Source organism: Sylvia atricapilla, chromosome 3 (assembly GCF_009819655.1).
Source record: "Sylvia atricapilla isolate bSylAtr1 chromosome 3, bSylAtr1.pri, whole genome shotgun sequence".
Lineage (NCBI taxonomy): Eukaryota > Metazoa > Chordata > Aves > Passeriformes > Sylviidae > Sylvia > Sylvia atricapilla.
In genome coordinates, this window is record NC_089142.1 from 6,759,243 (window position 1) to 6,777,891 (window position 18,649).

Genomic DNA, 18,649 nt, shown 5'->3' on the forward strand with positions numbered 1-18,649 from the left:
CCTCCACCAGAAAGGTCTGGGGATAAAAGAAAATGTAACACAGCCCATCATCAGGCCAAGCTGACAAAGAAAATGCTCCCACCAGCCACAACTGCCTGGTAAAGGCAACCAGACACTATCAGTCTTAGAGGCTGGCAACACTTGCTACAGCCATGACTTATCAAAAGCATTGCAAGCAAACCTCACACATGTGGAGATTCAACCCACTGAATTGCTGCTTTTGAGCCTACTCTGATGTTTGGGACTGCAGCAGTGCAAATAAAGGATCTTTCCAGGAGAAATGCTTTCCAGGAAAAAAATTATCGAACTAGTCACAGGGAAAATCACTCACTCAAAAGCAGAAGACAGACAGGGCTATCTATCTAACCATCTGCTCCGAGTTATCTGTCTACTTTGGGAGACCTTTCTGTAGCAGAAAGTCGTCAGAGAGGCAGCACTATTCATGGGGGAGTACACACCTTACACAGCCCCCAAACTAGAGGTCACCATAATTCAGGTGATTGTGGAATCTGGCCTCCAAGAAAACCAGCAAGGACTCAAGCTACAGTGAAAGACATATGGAGACAATCAGGAATCATGTGATGAAAAGGGACAGGCATGAAAACAGCAAAGTCCCACAGATCCCAAGCTCTCACAATGAGCTTCAGGGCTGTGTAGGCAGGGACAGGAGTTCTGTGACAGTCTCTTTAATCACAGGCTCCTCTCACACTTGAATCAGACTTGGGGCTAAAGCCTCAGACTTCAGGACACCCAAGGATTGTGGCTCCAGCTGACTGGATGATATTTCATTTCACTGCATGTGATTTCTTTCCCACATGCCTCATTCCCCTGTGTGCACATAAAGGATGGAAACCTTGGCAAAACGACTGAGAGAAATTCAGGGTGGGCATTAGTTACTATTTTTGACAGAAATAAAACAACATATGAAAAGAGGGGTTTGGGTTTTTGTTTTGTTTTTGGTGGGGTTTTTGGCTGTGATTTTTTTCCCTGAGTTGCAGCTTAGAGGGGGAAAACAGAAGACAATGTCCCATCTGATGCCTGCCTGATGGAGTGACAGAGGCTGGCTCTGCCAGAGTACTGCAAAAGTTGTGCTTTTGGGAAAGTATTGTTTATATTTCAGGAGGGGAAAAAAAAGAGGAAATGAGCAATCCCAGAAGGAAAGGGTCTGAAAACTTCCTCAGGCTGCACCATGAAGGAAAGAGATTGCTATTGTCAAAGGGTGTTTCATTGTTCTGATCTTTCTGAGAAACCTTAAAATATATCCAGAAATGTAACAAGAACAGAAAACAGATTTGTTTCTTTGGCTGCCCAATTGCACTCAGGCTGGTGAGACACAGACTACAGCTTACCAGTGCTAGTTACCCTGGCTAACCCTTGTTCTTGATAATCACATTTAATAAAAACTAAAAGAAACCACTTTGTACCCGTCAGGATTGGGCATATAGAGAAGCCAACTTTCCCTCGTGTGAACAGTCTCACTGATTTCTAGTGAATTACTCACCAAGTCAGGACTCCTCATCACTTCAGCATCAGCCCCCAGGCTAATCAATAGCAACTAGCTACCACAGTAACAGACCAGGTTCATTTATCCATTGGTGCCACTTTCAAATATCACACCCACAGGCTGCCCTCCCTGCCAGATTGCCTCAAGCACAAACTTCCATCCGAGTCAAGCTCCTGGCAATACCTCCCAGAGGAGTAGGACATATGGGAGATGCAGGGGCACAAGGATTTCCTTAAGGATGAGGAAATGGCTTTTAACCCAGGAAACAGTGGGATTTACCCCTCTTAGCACCCTTAGCAAGGCTCCATCTCATGGGAGCAGCCGGAATCAGCCAGGGCTGCACCTCTAATCTCCCAGAACTAAGGACCCTCAGCAAGAGCAAAAATTGCTGATAAGATGATAGATAGATAGATAGATAGATAGATAGATAGATAGATAGATAGATAGATAGACAGACAGATAGATAGATAGATAGATAGATAGATAGATAGATAGAATCCCAACACAGCACCCCCACAGCTCAGCCCTGCTCCTGAGTCACAGCATCTGCCCAGGTGGCTGCTGTAGGCACAGCTGTGCTGCTCTCTTGCTGGCACTGGTGTCCACAGAGCCAGCTCAGGACTCCCAGTCCCACTTGCTTGACAAAGCTTGGACATGGCTGCAAACAACCCCTCAGAAGCCAAAACTGGCATGAAGAAGGACAAACAGAACAAACACAGGTCACAGGTGAAAATGTTCGTCGTTCTTTGTCCCCAAAAAAGGAGTTTCCTGTGTTCAGATGCTGGGGAGGTTGTTGTGAATAGATTCAGATTTTCTGATCAGCTGCCTCAGCAGTGCTGAGAGGCAGAAAAGGATCATCTTCCTCACAGGTCAAAGCAATGACAATTGGCCCTTTATCTTCAATACCCTGTAACAGGCAACTTAATCAGTCTTGTACTCCAATGACTTAAATCAAGATAAACATTTAAAAAACACCTTATCGTTCCAATTGTGATACCATGCAGACCAATCAGCTTGTTTTTCGCCCCTCAGCAGGCTTTGCTTGAGCAGAAATAATTCCCCCCAGCTCCATCACACAGATGTAGGAGCGCTGGGAAAATGCAGAGGAGGCTGAGTGAACAAAAGGCACTTCAGGCCTGCTGGGGTCAGAATGTATATCTGTATGGGAGGTTGGACTCATCACTAATCCAGCTCTGTTTCTAATGAGATTGGTTCCCATTACGGCAAAAGAAGATCCATGGCTTAATTTGCCAAGGGGACCATTGTCATGCAGCTTAGGGAAACAAAATAATCTTATCAGTTTGAACTTGAACCTTGCCCTCCAATTACATGGACAATGTTTATGAAAAGAGAGATAAAGAGATTTTCATTTATCCAGCAAGAAAAATGGATTGTCTGACACCAAGCATTCAGTTTCCTGCAGCTGCTGATAGACCTTTACAATCCAGCCACTCAGCTGTACCATCGCCAAATGCACCAACTACTATCTCTGCACATTCACTCTGGACCAAACCCAGGGCAAACAGCACCAAGCACATTTATAGTGCAACTTACTGGTACAGCAGAGTGTCTGCTCCTGTACTAAAGCCAAAGTGAAAGCCTGGGGCCAACAAGCAAATCCAAATCAGAAAAATTTTCACCCCTTCTTGCTGAATGTCTTTCTGCATCCCTCTCCAATCCATCAGCTCCCCTTGGCTGCTATAGAGACCATCCTCTTCTGGGAGTTCTGCATCCCCCACACTGCAGCTAAAACAAAGAACATTATGGCAAATAACAGCCAGCCTTCATCTATTCTCTTTTCTATACAATTCCTTCCATCCAAGTTGTTTAGCTGAACAAAACCCCAGCGCTCTCCTTTATTGTGAGGCCAACAATAAACCAACATGTGAGCACAGCGTGGGTCACAGATGTGGCGCTCCTGCATCCACTGTGGAGCTGCCTCCTCGCCCAACTCACTTTTATAAGGCTTTAACCTCTTTGAGCTGGAGCTCAGATGAGCACATAAACCAGGAAGCAAAGAGTGTTAACACAACAGAAGTGGCCCCTGTACAAAGGATACATGAAGAGAGGGACATGCTTTGGAAACAGTGAGATCAACAACCGCGGTTTCCAAGGGGTTACCCACACAATAAAAATCCAGAGAGAAATAAACTGAACAAATCCCAGAGGATCTATTTTTAGCAATATCACTTGCACTGCAGGATCTTTATTTGTGCTTTTGAATAGACACATATACTCTTTTTTTTCTTCTTTTATGGAGGGAGAGAAGAAAGCAAAAAACATTTGGAGGGGGAAGTGTCTTCAAAACTCATTTTAAAAGATCTTTTAGAACATGTTTCAAGGACTGTCCCCAAATTTGTAACTCAATTTTAAGAACTCTTATCTCATCCCAAATAAAGTAATCCTTAAAGCATGATTGCTCTAGGAAAAAAAAAAAAAAAAAAAAAAAAAAAAAAAGGAAGAAAAGTGGGTTTAAAAAAAATAAAAAAAAAAGAAAAGAAACCACAACAAAAACTATGCAAAACAAGACCCTTCTCACAACTGCACTTTATGGCTCAGATCATATCTGCCAGCTCAAGGTTTCCTATGATATCAACCTCTAACTCACATTACACATAAAATACAGGTGTAATGTTGCCCTTACCTTAGTGTACTGTGCCTGGCTGTGATGGAGTTAATTTTTTTTGTAGCAGCCTGTATTGTGCTGTGCTTTGGATCCACAACCAAAACAGTACTGATAATATATTAATGTTTTAGCTCATGCTGAACAGCTTTTGCACTGCATCAGCACTGTGTCTGTCCCTCATTGTGCCCTCCCAATGAAGAGATTGTAGGGTGCACAAGATTTTGGGAGGGATACAGGCAGGCAGGTGACCCCAACCAAGCAAAGAGATATCCTATGCCATGTAGTACCATGTTCAGCAGTAAAACAGAGTGGAGTGGGGTAAGTCAGCTTGGGAACTGATTGAGCATCAGTCTGCCTGAGAGAGGCAGTGGGTGATTGCCTTTGCATCATTTATTATACTTCCTTTTTTATTTCCTCCACTTCTCTTTCACTATTTTTATGTCACTCCATGAGTTTTCTTGCTTTTACTGTCCCTCCCTCTTCCCTTCTCCTGCTTGGAGGTAGGAAGTGGAGGCAAGTAAGCAGCTGGGTAGTGCTTGGCTGCCTACAGGTATTAACACACAACACCCAGTTAGGAGCACTTAACTTTGCAACTGAAATGTTCATTTTAACCTGTGCATTCCATTTTCATATAGATATTATAATATTGGAGAAGGAACTCCACTGAGTACCACACATTTCTTCCTGCTAATCACAGCCTAAGAGAATAGATAAGGGGCTGCTCCTGGAGAAAAACGTAGATGCTGAACAATCTCTGAAATATTGGACAGTTAGAGCTCCTGATGCCAATCTCTCTGCCTTGGATCCTTATCTGTGCAAAGCAGGTAACATTCCAGACTCCTCCCCGAAGGGTAAGTACATCTCTGTAAGTACATCCCTCACAACAAGCAGAATAGGATTTAAACAATATAATAAAATTTAAACACCATTAAACATACAAGAAATAAGGCCCCAGAGCCATAAAGAACAGAAAAATGAAGAAAACAATTTTAAGGCCAATTTTGTGCCCTGGACAACATAGGAATCCCAAGGAAGCACAGAAAAAGAATGTTCTCTTTAAAGAGTAACATAAACACCCAAAAGGCGGGACTCAAGCAGTTAAAACTACCTTAATTTTAACATTTCTTAACTTCCAAATGTTTAATTTGAATAATAATACTGTTATTTGAATGTTTTGTGCAAGAGCTAAACTTTTTCAAACTCAAACTGCAGATTTTTGTTCCATAGCATTCCGTGGGCATCACCAGGGCCACAGCAGCACTGCATGTACCCACACAGACCACAGAGGGAAGAGATTTCCCAAAGACTGGGGCCCAAAACAATAATCCATAACCCAGCCACAGGAAATCAAGTTACCACCTATCACTTTATTTGCACTAAGTGTCTGCACTCTTGGCCCAACACAAATTTTAGGAAAAACGTGAGCCAAAAGCTTTTGCAAAATACAGCAAACATGGGAAATTAATTTCAGGAATTGCACCTGCTGTAGAGCACCCTCAATATCAACACCATCCCGCAGTGTGATACAGAAATCACAGAGGAAACATTAGCAGAAAATCCCCACACTGCTGTGTTTGTTTTCATATTTACTAGTGGGAGTGAAAGCCCACTTTAAGCCCTTGAGGCTGATACAACACATGTTGATAATATCATAGCAGCAAAGCCACAGGCATCTGATAGCAGATGAAAATAAAATATCACAAGCACACAGGGGGTCTCAGAGTAGGTGGTCTGAATAGCCCCTTCTTGACAATTAGCACCATCAGGTACCCCATTTGTCAAGGATTTTGTGCATCTCACCTGAAGTCAGCTCTCTCTCCCATCCTGAGGATTCTGATTCTTTTATGGGCTGCTGGAGAAGTGAAAAATCTCTCTCCTGGCCAATAGTGTACTGATACCAGGACAAAAGTTGGTGCACAAAAGTACACAGTGAAGTTTTTTGATTGTAAATGGCTGATGAATCTTCTGTGGGTCCTTAGGCCTTCTGTTCTAAATGTAACATTAAAAAAAAAGAAATATATTTTTTTTAGTCTTTCTTCCTCCTTGTTGTGGGATGTGGGATACTTTGCCAACAGCTGGAGTGAACTCCTCTGCCTGCCACAACTAAAGTGCTTGGACAACATCTACTGCAAATTCTTCAGCAGCACCTACATCCATCTGTTCACTCAAACACACTTCTGACACCTGAGCACTCAGAGGGTTTGCCCAAACTGCAGGTCACACACACACTGCTCCATCTTCATGCAAGGATCCAGATGAATCCAAGAAGGATTGTTGAACAGCAAGCCTCAGTGTCCAAAGGAGCCCCATCAACACTGACACCACAGCATCTACCAACAGAGTTCAAGAGCACAGAGTATATCTGAAAAGACTCAGCCAAGATTTATTTTCCTGTGCAACCCAGAACTACCAACTCATCCTTGTCTCTCTGACATGAGAAGGACACACTGGGCTCCAGGCAGCCAGGCATTGCACACGCTGAAAGAGGAGACATTCATAGTGTTAATTACTACAAATGAGTTTATACACTCAGTTAGTGAGCTGAGCCAGGTACATTTGGATCAGCCCAAACCCAGGCTGAGAGAGTCAGAACTCACCATTCGTCCTCAGAAAAAAGGAGCAGCTAAGTAAATAAATAATAGTAACAGGTAACCCAAGTAGCTCTCTTAAACATGTTCCAAATTATTACTCATACACTAGTTTTCACCTGCAAGAAGATGAGTTAGGATTAACTTCTCTGCTTCTGCTCGTTCTGCACAGCTCTTGGCAGGTCAGCAAAGCTGCCTCACAGCTGAGCAGATTTTGGCCCGTGGCTGCCTTTTGGAAAGAGCACAAAAATCCCAGACAACAGCGATGCTGGATCAATGGGGCACAGCACTGGCAAGGACACAAGGAGCCTTGTACTATTGTACCAAACCAACCCGACCAAAAACCCTGACCAAAAACGCTTTGAGGAGCACATTGGGTCTGTTCCTGCAGGCAGTCACAAACCTTTCAAGAGACACAATCTGTGAAGGTTTTGGGTATTTGTTTAAAGAAATTACAAGAGCACAAAAAACAAAACAAAATGGGTAGTTGTTTTAAATAGTGTGTGTCCCCCTCCAGGGATTGGGATTGCTATTTTGGAACAGAAAACAGAAAGTTCAATCTTTACCTGCACAAACATGCCAAGCATAAGCAGCCAGTCTCAAATAAGACATGTAAACAGCTCTGGTGCTGGCCAAGTAAATCCCTGCACACCCACCTGAACACAGCACAGCACAGGCCAATCTTCAGCTCTGAACACTTTGGGAGATCAGGCCATGTTTAAATTAGCATCAACAAAAGGATCAGCATGAGTGCCAAGTGTAAATACACCATTTTTCTCCTCCTGCAGAGACTAAGTTTATTCTCCCCACCCCCCAGATTCAATTGTGAGTGTAGCCTCTTATCTCATTTGAAAAAAGGATATGCCAAAATTCTCACCTTTTTTTATTATTATTGACCAAACTATTTGTGACATATAAAACCTGCTTTCACAGCACCTTAAGCCAGGGAAAATTTTTACCTGAGGATATAAATAGTTGCTTTCTTTAATTCTGCAGCATTGGTATCCCTGATAACACACAGACATAGGAAGAATGCTGCAAAGACAATTTCCTCAAATTGTCTGTGCATCTAGTAGGATACTGGGATACTTTGAAGTTATTAAAATTACCACAGCTGATTTTTTTTACTTTTTTTTTTGTTAATACTACTACTTAAATAAATTGTTCCCAGTACTGACAAAAGTCTTCATCATTTTCTGGGACCCTGCAATCAGTAGATACAATATAAATATTGCCAGTCATCACACAGATGTTGGGATCCCTGAGGTCCCTTGGCTCTTGCTGACAGCTGTGATGGCTAAACCAGTGGATTTCCATATGACAGGAGCCAGATGCACACATATGGCTCTTGAGCTCGAAGTTATTGCCTACATGAGGTTTCACACAGACCCTTCATGAGGCATTCTGGCACCCACAGCAGCCCCATCCATCCCTCCCAGACTGTGTCTCCTTTCCCTGCTTCCACAAACACCAACCAGCAGCTGGGGTTTTTTGCAGCAGTAACAGCAGTGCCTGTGCTGACTGCCCAGGACCACAAACACAAGGAATTGGAAACACGTGTTTGTCATCCTGAAGCCAAATTTGGTCCCCTCAGCTGTCAGTAAAAGTAAATGCTGAATATTTTTACAGTCAGTAGGCACAGCATTTTCATCACAACTGTTGGGAAATCCACAGTGCTTTCTGGAGCATTCCTCCAGACAGAGGTGGACAGAAACCTGTATCTTTGCTTAACACAGTATTTGGTCCTGGTAACGTGGTTTTGTTGATACCATAATAACCAGCTGCATCCCCACTGAAAAACCAGAACGACTCTCTCAGGCACCAAAATAGCCCCAGTCTCTGTGCTGATTCTTTTCCTGCTCTCCCAAGAGCACCAGATCTGGTGCTTGATACCCACCCAAACTCCTACTGATTTCCTCCTCCAACACCTCCCAACTCTCTGAGGTCTTTAGACTTTTTTCCACTGGCAAACACACATATGTGACACAAAACTTAGTTGCAGCTTCCCTCTGTGAGAACTCCTCAGTCATGACTCCCAGACACAGACACCCCTTTCAGCTCCCATGCAGCCACAGCTCCAGAACGTAATTAGAAGAGGCCAAGTGGTTTTAAACCACCTTTGATGAGGTTTTGATTTTGTCAGCTTTGCAAAGGAGAATTTCTCTACCCCAGCACAGGCAGTTTGCCCTCAGTAAGCCAAACTGCAGCCCAGGCAGCTGTGATGGATGGGGTAGCACTTATGGTCTCCAGCTGAGGAGGAAAACATCACCTGGGGCAGGGACCTCTCTAAGCAGCAACCTGAGGTCCATCCTGCCTCATCACTCAGTCCTTCCCCAAGACAAGGCATGGAGGTGGCCTGGATTTGGCCCAGTCTTTAACCAAAGTCTAAAGCATGTCTGCCCCTGGGGTCAAAAACTCAATCTTCATTACTGAGCTACAATTTCTTTTCCAGTGTGGTGGTGTGTCTGCCTTTCTCCTGAAAATGCCCTTTTTACAGCCTGAAACCTTCAACATGGAAATCCTGGTTGCCCCTTGACACCATGGACCCATTCAGGGCTATTAGGCATTCAGAAGCTGTTAGCGTGTAGATTTTGGTGATAATTTGGTGAACAGAGTTGTCAAACAAATTGCCTTTATTACGGACTGATTAAATGCAATCAGGGAGAAGTGCCTTTCCCCTCCCCAACTCCAGCCCTCATCACTCAAACAAACACACTGAGCCAATTAGCAGGGAGGTGGCAAAAGCAGCTTTCACTTGAAACCTGATATTCTTGGGGGAAAGGAAAAAAAAACCCAACCAACCAACCACCACCAACAATAATAACAACAACAAAAAATCTCTGTGCTTTCAAAACCAAGATGGGCCTCCAGGGAGAGGTTCCAAAAGCTACCCAGGGCTCACCTGCAGGGTGTGGATGGGAGTTATCAGTATTCATCTGGCTCCATGCCAGATCAGCTCTCTTAAGCCAAGTGCTGCTCACATCCAGCTTGAGCCAAAATCTAATGCAAAGAACATAAACATTAAAGCAAGCCCAAGGGGAGCAGCACTACCGAGGCTGGTTTTTCTTTCAGCGGGGTTCTCCTGTGTCAAAAAAGGCACGAGCTCCCAGCCAAGCTGTTTCCATGCTTAGAAACGTAAGTTTTTTGACTTTGGTCCTTGCAGTGGACTCTCTTACGTCTGTAAATGCATGAGTTCACAACCCTGTCTGGACTAGTGGAGGGACCTGTCTCCATTAACATGACACTCGTGGCAACTACACAGACCTGATGCCACTACCCTTCTGCCAACGTGCCTGAAATCAGCTAAGGGAAAATCCTTGAGGAGAATTGGAGCATGGCAGATATGACATAAGTTTAATTCCTTGCAGGTATGCAGCTGGAAGTTAAATGGTCACCTTGATAGCAGTGGGCAGAGCAAAACTCAACATGTATTTGCATGATTTAGCTTCAGAGACAGGAACATTGTGGCTGAGGAGAGAGAACACACAGGATATGAGCAATAGCTGTTGACTAAGCTTTCAATGCCTGCATTTAAATTTAACACCAAAGTATTCTTTTGGCCTCATTATCATCAGCCTTGTCCCTCTGAGGAGCAAGGCCTGTGCACTGCACATGGATCCCTGCCTCCCAGAGCCCATTCAGAGGAGCTATGGCACAGCTTCCTCTGGCAGGGCGAGGGCATTGCTCTGTCCTGAACTCTCACTAAAATTAGAAGGGGCCTAAACAAAGGTGAAGTTTTATCAAACAGCAAGGGTTTTGGAGAATTCATTGCTGCTACTGAGATTAGGACTAGAGGTTTATGGTTAATGTACAGATATTCAAAAGATCAGATTCTTACTTACCCCACACATCATCACAGTCCTCAAATATCACCTTGAACATAAGGGGTAAGTGTCACATTAAGACAGCAGGTTCTAAGCCTTCAAACGGTCCTGAGCACAAGAACAGACCACAGAATGAGATTAAACCAAGAGTCCATTCTACAATCAGCCACAAAGAAAAAGTCCAGGTCTTCTTAAGAAGTGGCTGCAAAGTGCCTGATAACTCCACTCTCTCCCTCAGGATCTGCTTCCTACCCCCACACCCTGCTGCAAACATCAATGTTTAAAGAACTATTAAAGAAAACAACTTCAAAACTCTTCACATAGTTCAAATACTTCACTTAAAAGGAATTTGAATTCTTACATCTCAGATTGCACCAGTCCCCAGCAGGACACGCACTGCTCATGTTCACATTGTGGTGTTTGAGCTGTTCAAACAGGAGGGATGGAGCCCCAGCGTGAGACTGTGTGCTCAGGGGTTAGAAAACCCCACCAGCCCTGCTTGTGCTCCCTTATGAGAGCTGAGACTCAGTTAACCACATCTCTGGGCACCTCTGAGGGTGTGCCTTGCCATGACCTACAGAAAAACAAAATCTTCCTGCAGATGAGAGACACATCCCTTGAAGACCCAGCCAGTGGGAGAGTACTGGGAGCAGTGGGACATGGTTGAGTGTGAAGTTCTTGCTAAGTTTTTTATCCAGGCCTATTGCAGAGCTGCAGCATGGAAGTCAGGTCAGTGCTGCTGACATATGATCTGCTTAGAGCTCAAGACTGGTTGTCCCTGAGCTCTCCTTCCAGGGCTGGATCCACGCACTCTGGTCACCACTGCACGGGCATGATCTATTACAAACAGCAGCACCTCCTTGGTAATGCTGAGTCAAACCAAGCTGAGAAGCCTGAGGGGTTTTGCTGCTCTACAGGGTCTACAGGACTAAGTTTAAACCCCCATTCTTCTCCAAAGAGCACCAGCTGCTGTCTCTGGACAGTACTGCTATTCATTTGCAAGCTGGAAAAGCCTTTATATCCCAAAGAGCTGTGTCATCTTCCTGCAGCACCAACTGCTGCAGAAGCCTCTGTGGGATGACATCAAGCCTTACATTCCTCAGCAGTAATACCCAATACAAATCCACTCATCTCCCTGGGGTGCAGACAATTTATGTTTTGGCTGCACCACCTCTAGGTGGGACGGCATACAATAAATCTGTAAGCCTTCCCCAAAGATGCTCAATTCCAGTTATGCCAGAGAAGAATTCAGAACATGCTGGAGTACAGAAAAGTGTATAACAGGCCAGAAACAATTACAGTCAAATAATGTTAGAAGGTTGCCTCCCTTCCATTCTTTAAGCCAGCTGACAATTCACTTATGGGGATAACAGTGACAAACAAGATGCTCCATCAAGTAGGAAGAGTTACCTGGGCTGCTGCTCCTTCAGGGAGGCACATAGTGCAAACCCTCATGTGTTGGGGGGAGGTGTACATGTGCTGGGAAAGCATAAAGTGTGATTTGGGAAATGCTGTACCTTTTCCTACCCCCTTTCATCTTGTGGTTACTCAGCTACTGAGCTCACAAAACTCTATTTGAGCTGCTAGCGACTGGGTACAGCCCTTTCCTGCAGCAAATCATATTTCCTGTCCTGCAAGGTACAGTCAGTCCAACAAGACTGGGGACATTCGCCAAGCCTGCTATCAGAAAACATAGTTGGACCTGGCAGAAGGTTTCAACAGTTATGGAAACTCATGGGAGGTTGTACTAGGATTTGGGGTTACAGACCCTGCTTCAGAATGCAGCCTTGCCACACATATCCTCAGGGATATAAGCCACCCCTCTTCTCCCAAAGCATGACAGTTCAGCTGGATGCTACAGAAAACATTACTTTGTTATCAGCAAGCTTCTTATCCATTTTTTAAAAGAACAGCATCTGCTCCCCCTGCCAGCACCACTGAAGCCTATCAAATTTCCTTCCACTGCTCCAGCTATGTTGTACAAACACAATGTAAAGCACCTTTGCCCTGGGACACCTGTACACATTTTAATGCTTGGCAATTTGGCCTGGCTGGGAAAACTCAATCTATATTTCAGAAGGACACCTCCTTTCCCCGTTGCAGCCTTTGCTCCCATCATGCCCACTCCATGCACCCCCTCTGCATCAACTTGCTTGCAAGCAGGAGCACAGAGAAAGCTCAGTGCCAAGAAAAGGATAAAAGCACACTAGAAACAGGGAAATGCCTCAGTCCTTTCCATTCAGAGGCAGATCTGCCTTGAATGGGAGCCCCCAGGACTGATGTGCCCCCACAAGAGACTGAATCACAGGCAAGCCGGCCCCCTTCAATTCACATTAAGACCTCCAGCTACCGTATATATTCCTTCCCCCACCCTCCACCACAAGCTCCTCCTTTCTAACACAAATTTCTCACAGCACACATGCACTCCCAGGCATGAGCAGCAGTGCTGGGATGTGTTGAAACTCAAGTCCAGTGAGGTTGAACCCTTGCAAATGACACTACTTCATCAGCAAACTATAATTGGCAGCTCTTATCCACTACAAGAGTTTTGCAAAGTACCCCTAAAAAGTATGCCAGGCTAGTTCCTCACACTAGGACCCAAAATTAGAACCAATATCCTAAAAGAAAAGTGGCCCTGACTGGGCACTCCCAAGCAAACTGATCAGCCCTGCTAAAGCTGCAAAATGAAATCTGTTATGTTTTCTCAGATCCACATACACATCCAGAAAGAACAGAAGCAGAAACATAATCTTAAAGCGACCAATGCAGCTATAGAGTTATAAGACTTACACGGGATGCCAGACTTTCAAAGTTCTGGGTATTTAGCTACTGTGTACGACTCAAAATAAGTGCTATCAACATTTTTAGATTCAGAAGATATTAATAAATGAGACACTTTTTCTTGCAGCTTAAGAAAACACAGGCTCAGAATATAATTTTTTCTGTGCGTGCACCTCCTTTATCTCAGCTCAGGGGGTTTTTGCAACAATCAGGAGCTGTATGCTAAGAGGAGAGAATCTGGCCCACTACAAAATAATTTAGGCTTGCTATGTTAGCTTTAATTTACATCCTAAACCTTCCCACTCCCCTAATCGACCTCTTTTCACTGCTGTGAGAAACACAGCACAAAACCTCCTAAAAATTTACACAGGTTAATACCATCCCTGCTACAAATTTACACAAGTTAACATTACTCTTTTTCTAGTTCCCAAAGTTAGTCAGACTAACTTTTCTGAAATAGTTTTGCTAATTATTGAGAAAGGCTTTTAGGAAACTTAAAAAACTCTTACAGAAGACACATTTCATCTTTTTGTTATTTTTAAAAGATTAAAAATTACTCCCCAGACCTGCTCACATCCCCTTTCTCTGAGCTGCTCCTGAGCACTGGAATAAGAGCCTCCGTGCATGAGCAGCACACGAAAGGATCGGCGCTTCTCCCTACCTGAGAAGTCTGCAGAAGTCTTGGCAAAGTTGCTGAAAGCTGTCAAGCACATGAGTCCTAGGAGGAAGGTGGAGGTGGGAAACACATCTGGGCAGCACATCCTTAGGTGTCCTCACGGCTTGTTTTCTTCCAGAGGAAAGGAAAGCGGTTTCTGCCCCTGCCCAGCACTCCTCATTGCCCGGAGAACAGCGTTAGTCCCATTGCTTGGAAGGCTCGCAGCCAGCGGCGGGGAAGGAAAAGCACTCGGCACACACACACACTCACACACACACTCACATCCCTGGGAGTGAATGAATCCCGGCTGAGGAATGAGACAGACCTACCTGAGCCCTGGCGGAGTTCCCAGGGTCCTAAAAGCCTCCTCTTTGCCCAAATTTGCTGCCGGCTGTGGGTGTGCAGCTGTCCAGCTGTGGCCCTGAGAGCTGCTGGGGGGCAGTCGGGGAAAGGGGTGCCCCGGGGGGCTGGGCTGGAGGAGCCCAGCTATTGTTGGATTAGATATGCAGGGCTCTTGTCTCTCTGGGGCAGAGAGACAAAAGGACGAGGAGAGTTTTCAAAGGAGGGAGCCCAAAACAAAGCACCTGAATTCAGATGGATTTCTGGTATTTGTAGCTGCTGCTGAAATCCGTGTGAGCAGCAGGGTCCTGCCAGGCTGGTGACAGGACAACTCTGTGCCCCCTGTTGAGAGTGATCCTACAACAGAGGAGACCGTACAGGCCCAGGGATCAAACCCTCCTGGATCCCATTGCAGGACTGGAACTGGTATCAGGCATATATGCAAAACCTTCCTTTCTTTTGACAGCAGAAAGCCATGCCAGGCTCCCTCTAACCCACTGCACCCCTCTAGCCTTCATAAAACTCAACAGAGGGTTTTTCAGCAGATCCAGACCTGTGGTTTTCATGGAATTGTGGAAGGGATGGTTGGAAGGGACTTTCTACATCATCTAACTCCAACCTCTCTGCCACAGGCAGGGACACCTTCCACTACACCAGGCTGCTCCAAGCCCCATCCAGCCTGGCGTTGAGACCCAGGAATCCTGGCTCCTTCCATAGCAATTACTTTAACCTCCAACTAGCACAGCCCTAGATGCTCACTGAGCACTGCTCATCCTGCAGAGTTAAAGGAGGGCTCCAGCTCACCTGGAAGCACATCCAGTATTTGATCCTGCCTGATTTTCATCCATGTCCTGGCAGCATCAAGCCAGTCATGTTAATCTGAAAGAGCTGAGAACTGGGGACACAGATAGATGGGTGAACTCTGTTATCCCTGGGTACAGGAAGGAGGTCCTGGGCCTTTGGTCACCAGCCTTAGCTGCAGCTCAGACATATGTTTGCATGCAAATAGTGGACATATCCCACATATTCAGGCTAGGGCAGAAGCTCAGTGTTGGTGCAGAGAGAGGGGGATGTATTTCACAGGCAAAGCAAACACCAGACATTCATCAGCCTGTGTATCCATATATTCAAACCTATGGAGCTGCACTGTGTGGGGCTGCCGAGGGGAGATGGGGCCAGGCTCACATACAGCTGCTGAACAAACCTGCAGCTCCTATCCAGCAAAAATAACCTCAGTGAAAACATCCAAGGAAAACCACAAGTGGTTTTTACTCCTCTGTCCTGTTCATCCACATGGAATTAAGTGAAACTCTCCAAAAACATTGATCTTTGAAATAAAAACAAGTGTAAGAAATTTCAGCCCGAAAGGCTCCAGGGGTTTTTTTAGAGTTAAATGAACTTGTAAAGTGTTACATATTCTGAAATTTCTAACAATGTTTCAGCTGTTCTCAGATGAATATCAAACTGGCTTATATGTGAATATCAGACTGATTATATGTGGAAAACATTTTCACATTATCAGAGTAATTTTTTCCACCAGAAGTCTTGTCTTGGGATGGTGTGTGTACTAGAAGCTGGGCCCAAGGGAAGCTAAAAGTCCTGCGGCCCTGTTTGCCTTCTGCCCATACAATCACTTGCTCAAGTTCCAAACAGCCACACAGAGGATGAGAGCAGTGTGGTAAATCCGGAGTCTGAGCTCAGATCCTGTCCATGACCGCAGAACAAGAGGCTGTTCTGGCCTGATCTGCACCTGAGCAGCTCCTTCCACAACACCTCTTCACACACTGAGGGTCTCCAGTGAAGCTGCAGATGTCTCCTCAAAGACAGTGGTGACTCTGGGCTGCCCTAACAGCACAGACACATCCCGGGGTCCCACAGGCTCTGTACAATCCAGCCCCAGTCCCTTCTCTCTGCAGACAATTCTGCCCCTTTACTTTTTTACAGAGGGCTGCATAAGCAAGACAATTAAAAAAAAAACCAACCAAACAAAAAAAAAAAACCTACAGGATGACTTACTCTTCATTTCACCTGATACTTTATTTTATTCCCACATGCCAAACCTCTCTGAGCCATATTTTTCCAGGGTTGACTTAAGTTTTAAAGAGAAAATAGTAGGAGATTTGATTCCTGGCATATAATGGCATATAATTCCTGACATTCCTGGTATAATTCTTGTCTCACCTAGTTCTGCTGCCCTCGCCAAGAAGAAGATTCACCAGCGCTGTCTTACAGGCATGAGATAAACTATACCTACTACCAGATTATCAGTCAAAGCTCCTTATCAGCAGAACAAAGAAACAATAGGACCCCTGGAAATTTATCAGCCTCTGGAAAAGGGAAGCCCTATTTGCTGAAAAGAGCCCACCCTGTTAGCAGGTGTTGATTTTACTGATTAAAGGGTAATTACGTTTGGCTGACTCAGTACATAGGGAAGAAAAAAAAAAATTCTGGTGACAAAGGGTTTAAGGCTAAACATGGGCAGCAAGCTTGAGCAGCCCTTTAGGTTATTGTGAACAAAGTCAAACCAAAGAGGAGGAAGTTTACATCAGCGTCTTGTCCTCTGAGGGCATTGTTTTTAAGTCTGTATAGATGCCTTCCAAAAGGAAAGAAGAAAGCAACTCTTGGGTAAAGAAGAAGAAACAAAAGAAAAGAAAAGTAGCCTTCGAGAAACAGACAATTCAGTTAAAGCCCATCTCCATAATGCCCTTATTCCCTGGGGCATGTGGGAACATCAGCTGTGTTTGGAAGGCAAAGAGGCCACCTGTCCCAGGGAAGCACACACAAAGGATAGCTGCCATGGACAGTCTCCCGGGGTAAACATGAATCAAGGCAACACCAAAATGGAACTTTACTTTTAGGAGTAACAGCCCTTGAAATCCATCCATGCCTTCAAATATGTCTCTGGGGATGGGTAATAACACATATAATGATACACATTCTCTTGAATCCCTTGTCCCCAAAGCCACCCAGAAGTGGGAATAGACCAGTACTGATGCAATCCAGCACTACATTTTAGCTTGGAGGAATATTTTCTCTCTTTCCCTCCACAGATTAATTGTGGAGAATTCTCACTGAGTCTAACATACTCAACAACTGTACCTCAGTCCTCCTTTTCACTATGTTACTTAAGTGCATTTTTCTCTGCTCCCATGCTCCTCTCTTACAGATCCTCTCCTTCTCCTGCCACACACAAAACTGTAATACCTGAAACATGCATGCAAATTCCCAAAATATTGTTAAGTGCAACTGGGGAAACTGAGGCAGTGAGAAAGGAATTCGTCATTTAGTTTTGTGACCCCAACATTACTCAGTTCATAAATGGTAATCAGGAATGGACACAGTTAGGATGATTCCCAGTTTAATGCTGTTTGTGCTAATCTTACTTCCTTCCAGGCCTGATTTTTGGTAATGCTTTGTTGTTTTTTACTAACCTGGCATCATTAACCTCTTCCTTGCTGATTAAACCATCAACAGCCAAAGGTTGGTCAGTAGAAGAGCTGGACCAGGAATAGCTCTCAGCTAGAGAACCAGATGTAGGATTGAAGCCCTGTTGGTTTACACAGTCACAAGCAGATTTATTAATATAATTTTTTAAGACTAGTCTTTCTTTCTAACTTTAATAACATTATTCACTTCTTACTGTTTTTTCCATGGGGTCTCAAAGCACTCTCCAAAAGGCCCTGTTGCATTCTGCCACTTCACACATGGACGAAGAACAGTCATGTCTGAGGTCACTATTTTTTCAATGGAAAAATTCAGCCAGTGGAAATTGACAGAGATAAGAAAATATTGAATACTTTTTAAGTCCAGCCAGAGCTCTTTCCACTTGGCCACATCCCTTCTAAATGAATGTAAATTAATAACAAAGTATATGTGCATTTATACCTACAGAAAGATATGTAAACTGGGTGGTCAGAGCTTCAATATAAAACAGCAATGTTTCCCAGCAGAGTACAGCTCTTTGTTTCTTGTTTCTTAATCTTTCCCCAAAGAGTGTCTTATGGAAACAGATGGGGTTACTCATGGAAGTAAGCACTGTTTGCTTTCATCAGTTTGAAGGCAGAGGACTTCACATAATGCAGTTTTGCAATACAACACCAAGTATCTCACATGTAAAACCCTCCTCTCTCTCCATATTCAATGCTAAACAACAGCTGTGCAGAATATTCAAACTAAGAAGCCTTTGAAGTTTTCACATTTTGTGTCACTCAATCACTTCAGTTTACAAAATGAACAGAAAACCTGGAGGACTTTACTCCATACTGGACAGGTTTCAAGTGGGGGTAGTGCTTCAACCAAATTCTGTGTAGAGCAAAAGCCCCAAGTGATGCA

At 44.4% G+C, this 18,649-nt stretch overlaps 1 protein-coding gene across 1 annotated transcript in view; it reads right to left on the reverse strand.

Moving 5' to 3' along the window:
- Positions 1–14,084, reverse strand: part of EVA1A (eva-1 homolog A, regulator of programmed cell death) — a 205,045-nt gene extending 190,961 nt beyond the window's left edge. The window contains exon 1 of the mRNA XM_066314697.1: positions 13,985–14,084. Within this exon, the coding sequence (XP_066170794.1) occupies positions 13,985–14,084 (100 nt within the window). The remainder of the gene's footprint in view (positions 1–13,984) is intronic.
- Between the last annotated feature and the right edge of the window lie 4,565 nt (positions 14,085–18,649).